General features: G+C 39.8%; 1 protein-coding gene across 3 annotated transcripts in view; it reads right to left on the bottom strand.

The window, feature by feature from the left end:
- Positions 1 to 21,301, bottom strand: part of LOC129732008 (1-phosphatidylinositol 4,5-bisphosphate phosphodiesterase) — a 122,084-nt gene that overhangs the window by 27,944 nt on the left and 72,839 nt on the right. For 2 of the 3 annotated variants that reach the window (XM_055692457.1, XM_055692454.1), the window contains exon 4: positions 13,551 to 13,688. In XM_055692457.1, the coding sequence (XP_055548432.1) occupies positions 13,551 to 13,688 (138 nt within the window). Of the gene's footprint in view, positions 1 to 12,170; positions 12,251 to 13,550; positions 13,689 to 21,301 lie in introns of all 3 variants that reach the window. The other variant, XM_055692455.1, reaches the window with a different exon arrangement.

Here is a 21,301-nt window from a genome sequence, read left to right as displayed (position 1 = left end):
TTTCGGAGAAATACATTTTTTTCCGGTTTTTCTCCCTGCCATTTTCTAGCTTTTTAGTATTAACTTTTGTTTATAAAGTTATTTATAGTTACCAATAAAAGAAACTCTATCGCTGTTTTTGTCGCCTACTTATTTTGCGACTGTCATTGATTCTTCCACGGGAAACAAGGTGTCTAGTACCAGCTGTTCATTTCGGCGAATAAATATCGAGAAAATTTACTATTTCAATTTTGTGACTATACCTGGTTCTGGGAAGGAGGCTGCTACTCGAACTGAGCTGAAATTTTCATGGGGATTTTTTTCGAGAAGACACAACTTTTGATTTCTGCCGCCAAACAAAATTCAAGAAGTCGATTTCCCTTGGCATTTTACTGTTTATGTTATGCGACAATCAACAATTCGAACTATCCATTAACTGAACTACGCAACGGTTTATTTAAACAGCACGCGCAGCAAAATAATACTTCATCAACGCAGATCGCATTGAGAGTAAGTGATGTGAGACCGTGAAATTACTATTTTTCTATCCCGTTTAGCTACATATTGGTCATTGATTTAGGTTACTTTTTTGAAGAGATATTCTCAAAATTCACATTTTTTATCAAATTCAGCTCAATGGTTGGAGAACGCTTCGAAGGAAAAAGGTAAAGATATTGATTTCAAATTTTAACAAAAAATTGTTCCATAGATGGACGAAACTGATTTTAAATTTAGCTCACAGCTTGGTTGAATGTGTCTCAGGAAGTTACAATAAAATTTATGAAAAATGATTTCAAACTATTCTAAAAAAAATTTAAGGCGAAATTTTTGAGAGGTTCTCAATATGGCTGAGGAACCTTTTCAAACAAATGAAGTGGTCACATTTAAAATTATTCCAATTTATAGCTGACAATGATTCTAAAATAAGAATACCGTGACTGCGGGTAATTCCGCGCAGCACATCTTTCCGCGCACTCAGCTCAAGAAACTGTTTTTCAACAGTAAATTTTGCTAGAACATACCTAATTTCTGTACTATTATAGCGAGCTATGCTATGAACATGGTAAAGCAGATAAATTAATTGTGTTTAAGTGAAATCTACTGTTGAAAAATAGTTTTTTAAGATGAGTACGCGGAAAAATGTGCTGCGCGGAATTACCCGCAGTCACGGTATCTGTAGAAATTTTTTTTTATTATGGCAGATTTTCATTTTTTTTGGAAAAAAAAGTGTCCACGTGGACACGCATAGACATTTCGATACCCCCTTCTCCCCACCTGAATTTTTATAATATGGTGTTTGGAACGTGTATGGTGTAATTAAATTTTTATACCCACCGAAGTCCGACGTTGAGCTTACCCCGTCAACTGTTGTTTTTTTGGAAAACTATTTTCTCTCATTAATCGAGAAAATAGGTGTTTGAAAATTGAGCTTTTACATATAATATTTTTTATAATTTAAACATTTTTTCGTTTTTTTTCTCTCTTCAACTTGGCTCTGACTCTGAAACTAGTTGTTATCATCAATACAACTATGCAGTTTCATTAGGAATATTTGTTTTTTTTTTTTTTTTATTTTTTCTCAGTTACCGAACTCTGTTGTTCTTACTTAAAATCATTTCGACATTTGGTACTCAGATGAATTTTTCATTCCCAATCCGATCTCGGAGATTAAATGAATTTTTGTTTAGTTTCTGATCGTCAGTGCTTTGATGAAAATTTCACTTGTTTACAGTTTGTTAACCATCGTAGAAAAGGCACCTCGTCTCGAAATGACCGCATTATTTCATTTAGAGTTTTTAACCTCAAGGTGCTATTCCTATATTTTTCATCACACACCTGTGAAGCTGTGATTACCTGTGTACCGGAAACAGTTGCTGGCATATTGAACAAGTGTACCCTTCCAATGCCGACATCCTTTTTCTAATTTAATAATGGACAACCCGGAGACCAACGGGCATTATCACCGTTAGAGGATTATGTAATTTAGACCAGGCAGGCCAGTCGTTTTGGTCGAGGCATTTTCCCTACCCTGACTCCTGGCGTGGGTTTGGTAAGCTATGGGAGGCTGTTTAAATTGAATTATCACCGCATTACCACTAACGTCTCATGTGGATCCCCGCGCATTGCTTTCGCTTCAATTTCCCTCCATAACACGGGTAGCAGTTCGGAATCCGTCAAGCCCCATTTCAAGGACAGGCTTATCCCGGGTGTTCCAACAAACTGACGGCGGTGTGCATTGAATTGGCTCGAAAAGAGAACCAACCGTTTACACTCCAATAGGACAGGCAGAAGCAGTCAGAAGCAGGCTCTTGTTATTCAATTTGGAATTCATTTTAAATTGAGTCCTGTTGGAAGAAAACGGACGACCGAACGGGGTGTCATCGTGGGTGGACATGGAGACGAACACAAAAGGCCTGCAGCAGCAGGTTCCTCCGCTCCGCTACCGCTTTGACGAACTGCGACTTGATGGGAGGAAACGAAGTGATAAATAGTTCATGAATTGAGTTCGAGTCAACTGGGTAGGAGGGAGAATCAATTTCATCTCGCTCGCCCTTAGCCTCCGGGTCCCCTCCCCCTTCCCTTATGAGGTGGGTGGCACAGCATAATGGAATAGTTGGTCGTTTCTGTAACGTCGTTCGTTGGTGGCATCCTAATGGGGTTGTGCTGAATGGTGCAAACAGTGCAGTGATTGGTCTCCGATTACCTCCGTACCCTCTCGCGTGCGATCCGGCACCCAAGGCCTAGGCTTCCATAGGGCATCCGCCTCCCAGTTGGGTTCGCTTGCACAGGATATATACGTGAAAATGGATGCTGTGTGTGGTTGCTTGCACCTGGCGCACTGCAAACTCGGCAAATGTAGGTCACGGCTAAATTAGTTTTCGTGAAACAATGTCAGGGTTACTCGACATCACGTAATGGAATATGTAAACGGTGAAGTCGAAGTGACAGTGCATTTCCGTCTTCCGAGAATCACAATTAAGTTGTTCGCGTGCTTCAGTAGACGTATAAGTACATGAGACAGTGTTTATTGTATGAAAACAGTCAAACTGTCAAACAGTCATAGATTTTCTCACATTCATAAGCACAGCCGTCAACATCCGTCTAGTACACCGATAGCATCGTTTTCCATCACCGGCATTGTTTCTATAGTTTTAATAATGAGCGGAAAGCACTTGAGGCGCGTACACTTCTCGTTCTGGTATGTACATTTGCATTGGGGCTGTAAATTTGCGATCGCAGCCAAACTCGGAGTATTTGGGAATTTCATACAGCAGCAGTCGTAACTGTGCGGAAAATTATTCCGATCGTTTCTGTGCCAGCTAGCAATAAATAAACCAACTGAGTAGAAGCATTATTATTATTACTATTATTTGGTCGTCACTCTGCGCTAGTTATCCGTGCCGCAAAGTGCATCGGTGCTCGAGTGACCGGAACGAAAACTCGCAGCGGTTCGTTATTTTGATATGGTTGATTAAATTCAACGGGGGGCGAATTTTACAAGTTTTCGATAGGTCCCGCTGGACCTGTTCGTAGCCATTTTAGGACATCATCAAACTGAACATTTTAGAACAAATGATTAAAAGAGATATGTGGCAGAACGTATCCTGAATCGGTGCAGAGTTGTGGTTATGTTATGTTATTAAATAACTGCGCGTCTCCACTGGCGCTTCGTTCAATTTGCCTTTACTTGATTCATAATGGTATTTCATCACAACCGTGACGACAGCGCCGCAATTTGCCGAGACGAGCAGTAAAATGTGATGGTACAGTACGAGTTTCCTTCCGATTGATTACCGTAACTGATTTTCGTGACGCAAGGGTCACGGGTCCTCAGTGACACTGCACAGGACTTTGTACCTTCTTCTTAAACGTCTTCTCCTTTGAAATATTGGCAGTCTTTAGTAAATTATTCACGGATGGGCCGGTGTTTTTTACAATTTTTTGTTCAGTCGGAGTGACGCAGAAACAACTGAAGTTGAATGGAAACTTTTGCATTTTTTGTCTTCCTGTAATTATTTTTATACCGGGGATTTTTCCTTCTAACGACCTCAAATGGAAAATTATTCAGATTTCAATTGACCGTTATGTACTCGGTAATTTAAACCTACGTAAGTACTCGGTAGGGTACCCGCGTACCCACTAAAATAAAATGCTTCTTATTTCTTCAATTCTTGACCGATTTTCGATCTTGACTCGTCAAAAGATTGAAAAAAGTTGTTGAAAAAATTTGTGACCAAAAGAGCCATTCAGTTCCATGTGGTTCCTTTAAATCCGGATCTTCGGGGTCAGGTTCGAGATGCTAGGCAAATTTTACCAATTGGTAATATATATGGCCCCAAGGATGTTTTATAAAATCCTCAGCAATATGTATAAAAAAAGTAATAAAATCACTCCAGGAATAGATTCACATCCATTTTGAGTCCATCTAATGAGTTGTCCGCGAAATGGTCATACCGGAGCAGATTTCCGTAGGGCCCTATAGGGCATCATCATTTCATTTCGGTACGGCCAAAATCGAAAATCGATCAAGAAATGAAAAAGCAAAAAGCATTACTCGGTTACCCGGGTATCCTGCCGAGTATAATTCCCTGAAGAGGTTTCAATGGAATGTTCCCCTGGCTAGTTTTATTATTAGAAGGAAATCATTGAGATATGGTAATCACGGCGAATTTTTTTTTTCGTTCTTGTCGACCAGTAAAATTTCTTTTTCACCTGCATCGAGAGGTTAGGTTAAACCTTTAAGAGCTCAAGTTTTTTTATCAGTTGCATGTTTGAAAAATATCATTCCATTAATCAATTAACTCCCTGATTACGGTACGCAGAATGTGCATGTGTGCATGAGTAAAACTGCTGTCACTCTGGTAAATCCATGGAAATTCAAAAGTGGTGTGAAAGTGTGTGTGTATAAAAATGCCACTTGTTTTCATTCTTACAGGCTAATAATCGAAAAAAAGACAAACAAAAACGAAAAAATGCTGCCCTAAAGCTCAGAATAGTTGTGCTAGAAAGATTATAATTTTTCAACCATTCCTGTGATATTTGGTGCCTCTAGCCATTGTAAAAACGCGTCAAGCTACGTCAAAGTGTCGAATAGTAATTGTTCGCCAAGTTCGAGAAAACTTATTAAAGTCTATGAAAAAATATTGGTAGGTAGGGGCATGAAAAGAAGTGGTTAAAAAGCAAAAATCTTTCTTTTTTCCACTCGGAGGTTTGAACCTGTATTGACCATTGGAATTAGATATTCTGAAATGTATTTTTATTAATCTTGCTAATTTAGACGAATTTTTACTAGAGACTCTCCTCAGTCAGTTTTTAACAAACACGGATGTTACGGTCAAAAATTGGCTAAATAATAATGTGCTTAATGTGCGTAATCATATTTTCTATTAAAAACTAAATCACATTTCTTTGTCAAGTTAAATTCGTACAGAATGAAGGAAAAAAAATGACTCAAGCTTCCTTTCTAGCGAACGTGAATGGCAGGACCTTTCTCTTGACTTCTTCTATCAAGCTTTGTACAACCTTCTTTGCCACTTTGTTCGCCGCAGAACGCCAGTTAGCCTTGAACTGCACCCCGTTAGCAACTCTCTTCGTGTCTCCTTGTACCGCTTGACGATAGCCCAGTATCTGGTGTGTTAGGAGTTCAGCTAGACGTTGTTCACGGCATACCAATCCATGGCCTTTTTTCCGTTAAGGCAAGATGTCAATTTAGGCCAAAACCGAACGGAACAACTGTATTGCTTGAGGAGTTGTTCAGGCACTCCTGCACACAAATTTCCTAGTTGATAGAGCCTTTCGCGATGAAAATGTTGCTCTTAAAACCACAAGAACAGATGGCCTGCCTTACTTACTTTACTTTCATGGCGACAGGTCGTTAACGACCCACTACCGAATCCAGAATACGTCTCCACCTCACTCGGTCCTGGGCTAGTCTTCTCCAATCGCCCCTAATATCTGCCGATTGCGCGTTCTCCGCCACACCACACATCCAACGAGTACAGGATCTACCACGAAGTCGCCGACCTCTGTCGGGCTCTCTGCTGAATATTATCATCGCCGGTCGCTCCTCTGACATTCGCGCTACGTGGCCAGCCCACTGTAGCCTGCCGTGTTTTATTGGCTTGATGATATCCGCATGTTAGTATGCTTGGTACACCTCGTGGTGCATGCGCATGCGCCACACACCATTCTTCAATTTCCGCCAAGTATGGAACGCCGGATCCCACGCTCGAAGATTCCCAGTGCTCGCAGGATGGCCTCCTTCATCGACCAACACTCGTGGCCGTAGAGTACTCCGGGAGGATCAGCGTCCTGTAGAGCGCAAATTTCGTGCGGACATGCATGCTGCGGGACCTCAGCTGGCTACGTAAACAGTTAAAGGTCCTGTTGGCGGCTGCTATCCACTTCGCGGCTAACATCATTGTCACACGTCACGAGAGTACCAAGGTATTTCATAAATGCTCCCATCTATGACAATCTCAGTACCAAGACTCGACAAACTTCCATGCTTTCTACCAGCCACCATGGACTTTGTTGTAGCAGAGTAGATGATAAGTCCAATTCTTGTTGCTTCCCTTTTAAAAGGCGCGAATGCCTCTTCCACTACTTTGCGGTTATTAGCGACGATATCAAAATCATCCGCAAAGCCAAGGAGCATATGAGACCAAGGATGGAAAAAAAACACTCAGTCGGAGAATCACTTCCGATTTTCATCGCATGGAATCGTTTTGTTAATTTCCATTTATCAACAATGATCCGGCTGCTTAGTTACAGAAATGAAAAAGAATCGTCCATGATAATTTCAGGAGAATCAATACTGAAAATTTTCGTTCCCTGAAAACGGAAATTCTCTGACCGATTTTTTTTTCAGTTCAATAGCTTTAAGCTGCAACTTTTGAAATACATTCAACATTGAATCAACGACATAAAATGATGCCATACTCTAAAGATTTGTCTCATAATGATGCAAAATTGGACACATAAAGTATAAAGTATAGAAAGTATCAAACAAGATTCTTGATAATTCTCTTGGTTGAAACCTCCAAACTGTTTGATTCACCCCGGCCACAATACCAGTATCTAAATCCCTATTTTTAGAAAACAACACACCCCAGAGAACATCCAGCTTTTATTCTTGCTTGATTATTTCAAAAGAAGAAAATTCTCGGTTTGCGCGTGCTGTACCTATCTACACGTGTGAAAAAAAATCGGAAGCGCGAACCGAAACAAACAAATCAAAGTAATCGCGAGTGAAAATTTTTCACCAATTATCCTTTTGAAATTATCGAAAACGATAGAAAATCAGTTTGGACTACTGAATAATTATCACTTGAACGATTTTTCCCATCCTTGTATGAGACTATAATGGTACCGCTCCGTTGCACGCCAGATCTCCGTACTGCACCCTCCAAGGCAATATTAAACAAAAGATTCGAGAGCCCGTCACCTTGCTTCAGACCGTCCAACGTAACGAAAGGTGGCACGAATCAGTTTAATCAGTTTAGTTGGAAAACCGTGTTTAAGCATAACCCGCCTTGAAGTCTATAAACAGATGGTGAGTCTGCAAGTTTACTTCTCTGAACTTGTCAAGGATTTGACGCATTTGGTCCGTTGTAGATCCCCCTTCCCGGAAACCGCACTGGTAATCTCCAACAAAGGCTTCCTGCAATGGCCTCAGTCTATAAAACAGGATGCGGGAGAGAATCTTATACGCAGAATTGAGGAGTGTTATACCTCGATAGTTACTGTAGTCGAGTCGATGGCCCTTTTTGTAGACTGGGCGAATGAATATGTCCAACCAGTCCACTGGTAGTTTGTCTTCGGCCCAAACTTTTAGAATAAGCCGTTGGATAGCACGCAACAGCTGCATACTCCTGGTTTTGAAAAGTTCGGCTGGGAGTCCGTCCTTTCCAGCAGCTTGGTGGCTTTTTGGCCCTTTACAAGCTTCCCTCACCCCGTCTAAGCTTGGCGGATCGACATCTTGTCCATCCGCCGTTCAATAAAGTCTCGAAATGTTGCTTCCAACGCATGGCCACCAATGTCTCATCGGTTATCAGGATCCCTTCCCTGTCGTTGCACATGGCAGGGATTGGTACAGTTCTTTTACTGATTCCGTTTACCACCTTATAGAAACTTCTCGTGTCGTACCAGGAGTAGCATACTTCCGCTTCCGCAAGAGATCGGTCGCAGTACTCGTTTTTCTTGCGTTGGTGGAGGCTATTTTCGGTCGCTCTAGCCTCTCGATAACTTTCCCTCATCTGGCGTGTCACATGATTTGTTGCCACCATCGTGCGAGCACGGGTTCGACTTTTCTCATCTGTCACCTCTTGGCACTCCGCATTAAACCACGTGTTGCGTGTGAATCCTACAGTCGTGCCCAACACCTCTCGCGCTGTGTAGCTGATCGTGTCGTGGATGTGCTTCCACTGTTCTTTCAAATCTCCAACCGAATGTACTCAGCAGCAACTCCGTCAGCTGGCAACCTCTGGATGTCCAACCGCATCCTTCTCAAAGTGCTCAATTTGTATACGTTGGCCAGCCGAGCGCGAATCATTCCTACCACGAGATGGCCGGCCTTACGAAATATTTCTTTGCAAACTTCGACAGCTTTATGTGTTTGAAAATCTCTATTACCTTTTCTTTTTCCAGTTGCCGTATAATATTCCTGTCCAGGAAGCTGTTTAAAGCTTACCTTGACGTAAGTTCCATCATCACAGTCAAACTTCGTCAGCATCTTCATGTACAGCTTTCGCGATCGTTGTCTGGCCGACCTATTTTGGAGTCACCATCTTTTTATAAGTTGACAGTCCGGCTCGTTGTTTAGCTCGATTCGTAGTTGTAGATGACACTCCCAGTTTGCTTGCGACATCTCGGACGGAAAGGTTGAGATTCAACTAAAAACTGCAGGCCTTGTTTCGTCGTTTTTGCGGCCTTCGGAATTCAATTTCTCCCCGATCCTGTCTTCTTGGCAGTCGACAAACGTTCTCCGAACACTTTTATTACGTTGGTGGCAGTTGATTTGACCACATTCAACAATTTTGCTAACTTGGTGTGCGAGTAGTTCCGATTTCGCGCGAGCAAAATTTTGATGCATTGCTTCTCTTGCTTCAACGCCATTTTCGCAACTGAATGACAAAATCAAACATAAGGCATATCAGACACACATCTTTGAATGAGATTTTTATATACGATAAAAATAATACGGCAAATTGAAGTAAACCAATTTTTGACCGTAACACTCTTTACCCACCACAAGTTTGGAATAGCTCCACTGAATATTGCAAAACCCAGTTTGAATGTTGCAGTATCTCGAAAAGTTTAGCTTTACCAGAATTTGGCAGATTAATGTTATCCTACCTCGTGATGGGCTCTCAGTTGGTCCAAAATTCGAAATTCGGCCGCAATGTGGCGCTCGTGTGCATGCAGTTTTGAGCATTTTGGAATTTATATCGTAAATTCAACCACTTAGAAAACTGCGGTCTTCAGGAAAGTTGTTTATGGGCAACTTCGTTGGGAAGAAAACCACTAGGTGGTGCTTGTAGGTGTTTAGTACTGAGTGTTATGAAATAAATTTATCTCGAGATTCCAACTACTTATAAAGGCATTCCACTAAAAATGTTTAGAAATAAATATTTTTTTTAATCATGGCATTTCCAATTTCACTGAAACTTTTCACAATAGTTCCTTTTCGACGAAGAGATTCTTTTATAATATCAGTTGTACGACTGCTGTTCCAAAACGACCTATCCAAAAATGTGACTTTTTAATAATATATCCTGAATCAGAAAAACGGTTGGTCTGATTAAGATAGTGTCTTCGGCAAAGTTATAGGCAATAAAAATGCGGATCTAGAAATAATGTACACACTTTGTTTTCTGTGCTGAATTTGCAGATTTCCAACAAGTACCTTTTCAAAAAATCTAGTTTTTTGCACATTTACTACAATCTGTCAAAATTTGATAATGGTGAAATGAGAAACAAAAAAGTAAAAACTTTCAAAAATATTATTTTTTTATTCGAGCCAAATGTCGTGTTACAAGGGGCAGACACAATGATTGAGACAGGCAAAATTTTGTCGATTTTTAAATGACCAGAACTCCACGAAAAATGAATCATTTTGAAGAGACCGGTTTCATTTCACTGGAAAATTATTCTAGTTTCCTAGTATAACTTGAGAACTTTACGTCATCAATGGACACCAAAAATTTTCCGGATTTTAGGAGTGTGAGTCATACTGTGCATTTTCGCAACACGTAGAACTTTGTTTTTGGCAGTTTTTTTATCCTTTGGGTACAATTTTCCTTGGGTTCGCAGAACCCTAACAGAACTCAAAAAAAACCTTTGACGGTGTGTGGGCCTTATTGACCCACTCAAGTTTCCAAAATTTTTTTTAAATTTTAGCATTTGAAAAGGTTTGAAGTTTTAAACCTTTTCCTTATTAATCAATATATTCAAATAATGACGAGAGATAATAAAGGCTTTTTCCTGTATTATGTGCCCAACAGCAAAAAAACTGTGTAAAACATACCTCAATAAGTCATATTTCTATGGATCCTTGTCGAATTTTCAACCTTTTGGTACCAGTGAACTCGGAACGAATTCTAGTTTATATAAACCTAAAAGAAACAAGGTGTCACAAAAAATTTCCAGTGTCCGTTGATCACGTCAAGTTCTCAAATAACAATAAATTTACGATCGATTTTCAATAATATGAAACCAGTTTTGTCAAAATTGAATCATTTTTCGTGAAGTTGCGGTCATTTGAAAATCGACAAAATTTTGTCTGTCTCAATCATTTTATCCCATGTATGTCTTCAGCAAGGTTGTAGATAGTATTTTTGTCGTTCCAGTAAAAATACAAAAAACAATTCTCAATATGATTGTGTCTCCAAAACTCTACCTTTTAATTATACGATTTTTTTAGAGACCACATTATTAGCTAAACATTGATGTTTTTTTAAACACGGTAGAAAAAAACCAAAAAAAATACGATTTGTTGAAAAAAAAAATATATATCCAATATTTTTACGGTGCATATGTTTGGGAAGGAAAAAAAATTATTATTTACAACTTTTCCGAAGACACTAAACCGATCAAACAAATCGTTTAGATGCTAAAATTTTGTATTGTAAAGGTATTTGACCGCATTGCCACACCATTACTATTTTTTAAACTGTAAAAATTATTAGGGAGACTGGTCTTTTAAATTGACTTCATATTCAACCAACAGACGACAAATAATAAAATTTAATGGAAAGAAACCAACTCCCATTCAAGTTACTTCATGTGTCCCCCAAGGCTACCATTTTGGACCACTTTTTTCTGCAATGACATTTCGTTTACCTCAAAGTGTTTAAAGTAATAATATATGACGACGACATTAAGCTGCATTTGGAAATATAAAAAAAATCAATATATTCTAGAATAAAATCCCCACAATTTACATGAGTAATAAGAAAAGTTTATTGAAATTGAATAAAAAAAGCAACGCCCAACATTATTATTGCATTAAGAAACCAGAATGTAGAAAAATGCATAAGGGTTAAAAAAAATATTTTCCCCAATCGTTCAGGAAAGCGATGCTGAAGTATCGGTGAAAATATTTTTCAAACAGTGTGTTTTGTTATTAAAAAAAAAAAAACTTCCAAGTGAAAAGTAAGCGGTGAATGGAACACTCACGGTGAATCTTTTCGATGAATTACTTTATTGTCAAAAACCGCTTATTTCAATACAAGTGATAAACTAAATGACCTTTTGCAAAAACAGAATTACTCAATTGTATACACGTTCGATATTCGTCAATTTCAACATTCCTTAGATTCACCCAAAGATGTAAAAAAATCCTGATGCTGCTCCTTTGATATCTACGCATATGACTTTTTTTCGCTTCAGAACTTACAAATGGTGTCTGAATTATATTTGTACAGATACCAAAATACACATAATGTAATTTATTATGCATGCCTTAATGAATATTTTAACACCACCAAATGAAATCAACCTTCAAAGCTTGCCGGCTAGTTATTGCAAACTGCTGTTGAAATAAATAGACCATGCTAAATGCAAACGAACAGATTGGTGCGTACACTGAGACTCACGTAAAAAACAAAAAAAAAAAAAACGTGCGACCTTCACCAAAGCGGACGAAACATGCATTGCGTTTTTCTCTGACGAAAGGTGATGGAACTTACTGCTTTTTAAGCGCAGTCATAGGGCAAAAATTGTTCGCTTTGCCATTGTGGGTGATTTTCCGCAGCCCATCAACCCAGATCTAAATCCGATGGCGAAGGAGGAGGAGAAAAAAAAAGGAAAACAGTTCAAAGAAATATTACTTTCACATATACTTTGCATTTTTTCAGCTCAGCAGAAAACGAAGTTTTCTGTTAGAGACGCGGATGGTTGAATATTTAATCATGTTCTTTATCACATCCTTTGGATTTACAGGATTAAAAGGCAGGTTCGGCGCGTTCATTTCATCGTAAAATCTGCACCCGAACATCGGATAGCCTGCTTCAGATGTCATTAACACCGCATTCATCACAGCCGGTGGTGGCTAATTTTGATCTTAATCGAATTCTCGCTCAAAGTCGGTCATTGTTTTCCGAAAGTTGCTTCCTCGTCCCGTTTCTGTGATGCGGGGGCGGGGGGAATGTTGGCGCAAGCTGCCTGTCACCATCACCATCATCGTCGTCGTCATCATTTGTCCGGTTGATTGATTCTCATGTACAGCGGGGAGGCAAACGATATATGAGAAACGCTTAACCAATTGATGCGCGTGAAAGCGTGTCAACAGCAGCGGGTGCTCTGATGTCGTTTCCGGTGCTACCAGCAGTTGAGCGAAATGTGACCTCGTACACGGGAGCCCTGACACACAGGAGCGAGCAGATAATCTCGGCACAACAGACAGACAGGCAGTCGTGCTTGATGATGTTTTTACGGGTCCTGAAAAGCAATGCGGTGAGCGGTGGTTGGTAGGAAATGTTTCGACTCTGCCAACATTGGTCGCAATTTATAACCAGATGATGATGCTGCGATTTTGGTGCTGATAATCTCGACGTTTTCCTTTGGGTAGAGTTTTTTTTGACAGTTTCAACACTAGTCGCTACGGTGGAAGAAAATGAGAAAAGAAATCTCATGTTCACGCCAACCACCAGCCAACGCAGCGCAGTGGTGACACGAAATATCCTGTGGCAGGTAATTTGTGCGGTGATCCTTGAAACCGGGTGTTCGTTTGCTTGCTGGTTATGGTTCAAGCATCGATATCAGGGTTTATGAAATAAAAGTCAACCTACATTCGTGGATTGTATAACCATAATTTAGCTGAGGTTAGAAACATCGTAGGTGCCCTGAGTTCAATAATCAACTTGGTAAGCTATAAGATTACTCCTTCCAACAATACAAACTGCTCAATTAGTATCTGTTCCTAGTTTTTTCTTTCTTCCTGTTCGACGTTTAGTTCACTCCGGAAACCCGATTACCCACAGTCCCAAGAGAGATGCTGAGAGGCGCAGTACCGGGCCGGGACGGAATAGCTTCATTAAATCAATTCAATGTTGGAATTCAAAACCTACCTTGGCTGTGGCCGCATCCGGGCAGACAACGTGCTGCATGTTGATGTTGATGTAATCCGTGCCAGAGCAGATGGTTAGTGATTTTTCCTCCACTTGGTCTCCATGCTTGTTGACCAGCTGATTGAACAGCTTCATATCCTGTCGGTGCCGGGATAGGGAGATAAATAGAAAAAGAATAGTAAAAATAAGACCTTGGTGTTATGCTTGTTAAAATAGGATACGCAACGGGAATGGATTATTTTTCTGCAAGGGCTTCACTATAATTTTCCGAAAATGGAAACCAAACAAAATAAATTCAACCGATAGTATTCAAACTAGACGCACCAAAATTTACAGGACAGGCTATTATCATACATTTTTTTCCAGTTTGAGCTCTAGTGTAAAACCTGTGTTGTCGATACAGATAGTTTCACGGGAAAAAGAATCAGCTGTTTTGGTTCATCTCACTAGGTTAAAACGGGAATGAATCATTTTCCGCTACGTTTACCTTTCATACTTCATTTCAATTTAAAAATGACATCCTAATAGAAGAATTGTTCTAAAACATATTAAAAGAATGGGATGAATCAATGGCTTCCCATTCAACGGACACAATTTACAGTAGACGAACTTTGAAAATAAAACCAACCGCACACAGATTGCAAGCCTAGGGGAGAACAAAGGTTCCGGTGGTAATCCGAGAGAGACAGAGAATGAAATGAAAAATTAAGCTTTCCTTCCCCTGGTGGATGGTTGATTGTTGGTAAAAAGTTTTCTACTGAGAGATGAAAAGAAACAATAGAATAGCGAAACGTTCGGAGTAAATAGTCAAGTCGATTGCTTTGTACCTTCAATGGTGACTGACTATCGTTCAAATCCAAAGCGAACATACACACAATCGGATCAATATCAATGTTGACATTCCGCGTAGTAGAAGCTGATTGTGAAGAGCTAGACTACAATTGATTGGCAATAACTGCAGAAGTTTATGTATTGTCTTCTGTTCAACCGTAAACTTACCGATAAAATTGAAACTGTTAGGCAATATAAGAACGAAAGCTACGTAGGTTGTGTTATTCGAATACCCGTGGGACAAAGCCCGCAAACCAACAGTCTTCCGTCAAATCAATCAACTGTGCGTAAAATTCTTTCGCTCAACCCACAGGGGTAACAACAATGACGTCAAACGCGGTCGACACACCGTAGAAAGTGATATCCAATGTATACGTTTAATTGCGTCACAAGCCACTCGACGCTGGATGATAAATACAAATTATAATAAAAACATTGTTGATGATTGAATAGCGCAATCTGCCAGTGACACCGATTGGAGATGATACACAAGGCCTTGGCCGACTAGAGTTTCCACTTGAACTTCCAGACCATGGAAATCAATCCCGGCCCTGCCAGTGGCACATTAGGAGTTCACAGTGAAACGCGATTGCATATTTGTCCCGCAAGTTAAAGGCAGTCTTATGGGAATGAATAGAGTCGGTGACTTGTGAGGACTTTGCTGCGACCTTTTCGTTTCGTTTCAGCCTCAGAGGGGTTGCTTTGCTCTCGACATTTGTTTTGAGTGACATCTCGTTCTTTTCAAATCGCTCCACCCCAACGCACAACCCTATTCCGCTGCCAGCAGCGCAGCGATGAGAACAAAACGGCTCCATTTTCAATAAAAATAGGAACAATGTCCTTTAAGTTTGCCTTCTGCAACATACATTACATCGACCTCTTTTTGGTGGCTATCTGCCAGGCCTAGCTTTCGAGCCTTCCGCTACATTGACTTCACTTAGATTTTGTATGCTTTTGTGCCGCCAGCCAGAAGTCTTCCACGAAAACGCTTCGTTCTGACTTTTGAGGTTGAGCTGCAATCAGCGTTCTTCTCGCTAAGCTTTTCCGCTGCTGCATTGCACATGATGAGGCCAAGCTACAGCTGACCTGAATCTATTCTGATGCGGTACGAGTCAAAGGCGCATGCAAACAATGTGATCGTGAGTTGTTCTTGTTTACAATCGTCATGATCGGTCAGCGTTAGTTAGCACTAGCAGCCGCAGTCAAAAGTCAACGTATTTTTAAAGTAGGTATTTGTTTTGACTGCCCCGCCTTTGGGCGGAAGCTTTCTATTCTTTCGTTCACTTGGTCGGCACTGTAACGAATGCAAGGGCTTCTCTATTAGTGTTAGCATGCGGAGCAACATGTGTTGTAATCGATCGATTCAGTGGGATTACCGAGCTAGTGAATGAAATGTATTGCATGTTATGTCACACAAGTCAATAGCTACCACCGTTGAAGAGTCATTTCCTATGCAAAATACAACAGTTAAACTAGTTGAATAAGAAATATATAATTATTCAAAAAATCTGAATGCTAAAATATTATATAATATTTTTCGATGTCTTCATATGAGTAGATCAGCCAGACCATGGCGTGGGTGAGGTAGGAATTTCCTTTTCAGTGTTTCTATGTTAGTTGAAACCGAGGTTTGTCATGCAGTCGAATCACTTTTTAGAGCCCCCGCTCGTATTGTGGCCTTTTTTGCATAGTACTCGGACTAATCGTATCAATTGAAGTTGATACCGTTCCCCAGTGTTGGTTTCGTTAGGTTTCAACAGTCCATAATACATAACAGGGACCTGATCCCATTAAACACAGTCTGCATCTAGGCTAGCTAAATAGCTGACTATCGCAGCGTGTATACTACGTTTGGCATAAATCTTCATCGAGAAACTCCATTTGAAGTAGCATTACCGTAAACGTTTTTGTTTTACTCCTGATGCGCTTAAGCGGCCGCTCTCTTTGAATGTAATGGGAAAATAATTAATTATTTGGTACAGACATTTTCGTACAACTAAGAGTATAGGACGCCAGAATAAAATCGCTAATATTTCAGAACGGTTTGTTTACCATATGTCTCTTCTTGGTTTAGCACATTTTACATATAACAAAATCGACCAGCACTTACTGTTGGCGCTTTTTTTTGACAAATGACGAGAATTTAGTTAAACCCCGGTGTCGACTAGGGTTGGTTGTAAGTGGATCACGTCATTCGAACCCAGGCCCCTCAGGTTGGCGGAGATGTTACCAACTACGCTAGGCCCCCTACCTCGAAAAGGGTAGTGTTTTTATAATATTTTCAGAGCCACGACGGGTTGGTTGATTGGTGTGACTTCTTGGCCGAAGTTGTAGATAATAATTTTGTCTTTCCGAACAAAACACTGCAAAAGTTTGTCTTACATCATTTCTCTGAATTGTGCTTGTGGAGCGAGCTATCGGCACGAGACAAAAAAGCACGCTTAAATTAAATATGCAACCCTGCATATAAAGCTTGCTTTAGTTAGAATTGGAACAAAACTTTTGCTCGTATCGTGGCGCTACTGGTGGACGGATTTGGAAGTTCTTGGCGCCCACGTGCTGGGAATTTTGTTAGCTTCACCTATGTATTTTTGACATTCCGCAAAACGACTGTATTTTGTAAACAATCATTATGGAAGCCGAAGGAAGGAAAAAATTGTGCACATTTGTTTGAAAAATCCATTGTGGTCTGCATCCAGGCTAACTGAATAGCTGAAATTATCCTGAAAAACAGTATGGCGTGTTATCAAATGTTATAAGAAAACATTGAAGACGATTCGCAAGCTTTAAGCCAATCATCGGAGTGAAGCTATCGACCGGAGATTGCGGGGAAAGATTTTGAAGACTTTTAATTAAGATGAATCCCAATCTGTCGGAACGTGATTTGACCAGAAAATTCGGTGCTGTTCATAGTACCGTGAGGAGAATTCGACTATAGGAAAAAATTAAGTCTTATTAAGCTAGCAAACCGGGCCATAAAACAGAATACACCAAAATCCGTGCTCGAAAGCTATACGACCAGGTGCTGACCAAGTTCAACGGGTGTCTTCTGATGGACGATTAAACTTAAGTCAAGGCTGATACAGTCATACCTCGATATAAGGTAACTTTATTTTTATTTTCGTTACGTTATATCGAAGCAAAAAAAAAATTTTTTTTTAATTTATGCAAGAATGTTAATGGTTACACAAAGATGCGCGAAAACCTATTTTCCATAACCTATCAGTACTTTTAAACCTTTCTTATGTCCATTTAGAAACATTTTGAGAAGCATTAAAAATGTTTTTTTCAATTGATACAAGAGGTCACTCAAAGATGCGTGAAAACCTATTTTCCATCACCTATCAGTATTTTTGAACCATTCTTATGCCCATTTAAGACAATTCTCAACAAGCAAAAAAAAATTTTAATTGATACAAGGCTGTTGGTAGTTACTCACAGATGCGCGAAAACCTGTTTCCCATCATCTATCAGTATTTTTAAACCTTTCTTATGCCCATTTAGGGAAAAAATTCAACAAACGAAAAAAAAATTTTTTTAATTGGTACAAGACTGTGAATTGTTACTGAAGGATGCGTGAAACCCTATTTCCCATCACCTATTAGTATTTTTAAACCTTCCTTATGCCCATTTTGGACAATTTTCGCATTGGTGTCATTGGTTTCAAAACTTACTACAAACATTTTTTGAAGCAATTTATAGCCCAAAAACAGTTGCTGTATCATTTATTTTCAATTTCAAAAAAAATTAAAAAGTTACGTTATATCGAGGTAAAAGTTACGTTATATCGAGTTACGTTATATCGAGGTTGCCTTATATCGAGGTATGACTGTATCTGGTAAATCCGAGGTTAAAAATTTTAATTGGCAACAGCTCGGGGGGCAAATTTTAAATTCTTTTTTGCACGACAATTTATAATTCGGCAGGGCATTTGCACCTCCGGTAGAAAAACGAATGTTTTCGTTACATTAATGACTTTAAAACTGTACAAAAAAGAGTGTCTGTCATAACAGCAAAGTCGTTCAAGAATGGTAGTTATGCAGATGAAGGGGTCCAGTTTGTTCCGAAAGATCTTAACCCACTGAATTGCCTCCAGTTCAACCCGATTGAGAAATAATGGGCAATCATGAAGAGTAGACTCAAGGCAAAGAATAAAGTTGTCAAAGACATCAATCAGATGAAGACCTGGTAGGAAAAGATAGCCAAAACAAGGAACGAAGGAGGTGTACGTTGTCTAATGAGCCGTATTACAGGAAAAGTTTGAGAATTCCTTCAAAACGGTGTCGAATAATTTTATTTTATTTTTTTTAAATATGAAGAAAAAGCTACATTTGTGTAAGAAAAGATCTTGAATTCAATAATAACTAACTGAATTACACGCAATTGTTTCTATTCCAATACTATCTGAAGCACGCTTTACTGTGTCGATAAGACAGCAGAACAAGGCGTCGGTTTCGTAGTGTTGTGTAACCAGAAAAAGAAAGTCATCCAGTGAAGGCCCGTAGATGACCGTATTCTTAAACTGTAGTCTAATGAACACTAGCGCACGGACTAACGATAAGTCCTATGATGTAAATGACGAGTTCTATGGTAAGCTCGAGCGGACTTAAAGGTTGTATATAACACAAGAACGTAAGGTTAACGTAGAATTGTGACAGCCCGTCACAAGCCAATATAATGTTAATGATACGTTAGGAAATACATTTGATTATGATTATTCAATTTGATAATATAAAGCGGGAAGATTTTAGCTGTTTCACGTAAACTAGAAGGCACAATTTTGGATTCCAAAATAACATCTGGAGTTGACCGACACTGGACATCACTCTGATTCCAAATATATCCATATTGGGTGATATTTCGTTATTTTAAGCAGATTTCCGAAAACCGGAACTTACAACCATAAATTTCAAACAAATTTCTATTGTTTAATTACGGCCCTGGGCATCAACTTGATTCCGGAAATACCCGGTTTTTATTTATTTTATTCTGTTTTCGAGACACCATCTTGAACTTCTAGAGTCTGAAGTTGATTTTCAGTCGCAGATTCTATCTATTCTACGGTGTCTTTTCTGAATATTATGTGGTACGTGACCATTTTAACCAGTTTTCCCGAAACCAGAAGTTACCCCCTGAAATTCTCATGGTTCTTAAAATACCCATGTTGGATGATATTTGGCCTTGTTCTTAGCTCTATTTGCGTTCAAAACAAAGCTCTACATTTTGATATAGAGAAATTGTTAACATCAAAAAATCACAAATTTTCTGCATGTCGATGGATGCATTGCTAATTTTCCAATCGATCGCCGTACAAAAGAAGGAAATCCACTGAAAAATGACAGATTTTTAAGCATTTGAATGTGGACAATTTTAGTGACGCTCTTGATGTTTTCGGTTTTTTTTTTAATTTGCACTCCCGTGATGTTGCCGAAAGACGGAATTCTACGCCAGAAATCGTCATCAGCATTGCAAACGCACAGGTCGGCAAATAGAATTTCCGACCAATAATCACAGCTTCCATCCGGCGTCCAAAAACTTTGTTGCGGTCAACGCAATGGCCATCTGTAGCACCTACGGCCTCATTTGCCCTATGAGCATGAGCATGAGCATGAGCATGATTGACCGCCCGCGGTTGCTACTCCGTTATTGCCAGATCAGCTGTAATTACACAGAGAACCAAAAGATGATGCTTGGGACCAACATGCATCCTCAATGTGTAAAAACTGGTGACCTTAATCTTTATAATAGGCAATACCAGCGCCGGCCGCGTCCGAATGCAGGTCAAAGAAGGAATTGGTATAGGAAAATGTTGACGTGATACTCGCTTATTGGAAGCCGAGAACACCTCTGCACTTCCACGAGAAATCACTGGGATGTTGGTAAAAGGGCAAGGTACACAGCAGGGTTCGTTTTGGTAAACGATGCGCTGGTTTCGAGTGTCGGGTTCTTTAGAACAAGTATCGCGCGAACAGGTTCATTATATCCGCCCCGGTATTCATAATGCGATTCGTACCTATCAAGTTTGATAATGTAACACCGCAACAATAAATCGTACGCAAGAGTACTGGACCTTTGATCAAATTGGAACAATTTCAAATGATATGATATCTCCTCGTAAGGTGATCCTCTTTACACCGAAATCAATTGCGCGTTGTTGACCTATCGACCTCATGAAGATATCGACGCGGAGTCTCTAGGCGTTCGGTCAACCGGACATTATCTTCCTAACAGATCAATCAACGACGTTTCTCGTACACACTTTGTCTGCTCTAAAAACGATAGGATCCCGCGAAAAACACACCTGAAAAACAGAATATAACAATGTTGCGCGCTTATTACGAAAACTAATCATGACTATTTTTCTTGCCAAACGTCGCGATCCTCTTCGTACTACGCACGCGATGTAGCCAATCAGCTATTTGTCAATCCCGAATACTTTCGAAGAAACGAATGCACGTCGGCCGACGCGATTTTTTGGAAGGTATACATCGCGTTTTCGTTAATCGCGATATTTATCGGCCGGACCAAATCTTCGGTTAAACAGTCACAGTGAGACATGAACAAGTATCTGGGTATACCCGTCGAAATCATTATATTCCGAAAACGTTCATATAAGTAAAACTTTTCCGAGCCGAAAACGCGGTTTACATCGAAGCACTATGCAGGACCTCTCTATTTCCTCCTACCGACGCAGACACTCGGGGACACGACATTTCACGCAGATTCTCTCTTAGTTGTCGATGCGAATGTTGCCTATTAAATAGAAAAATTGGCAAAGTTTCATGCATACAAAGCCATACAAATAATTTAAAAATGCAAATTTCCATGTTGACCAATATATAGTCTTAAGTTTGTTAACAAAATGCCGACCTAGTCCTTGTTGGAACATAGTATACAAAACATAAACAGCCCAAAAGCTA

Source organism: Wyeomyia smithii, chromosome 3 (genome assembly GCF_029784165.1).
Source record: "Wyeomyia smithii strain HCP4-BCI-WySm-NY-G18 chromosome 3, ASM2978416v1, whole genome shotgun sequence".
NCBI lineage: Eukaryota > Metazoa > Arthropoda > Insecta > Diptera > Culicidae > Wyeomyia > Wyeomyia smithii.
This window is presented reverse-complemented; position numbering and strand designations above follow the sequence as displayed.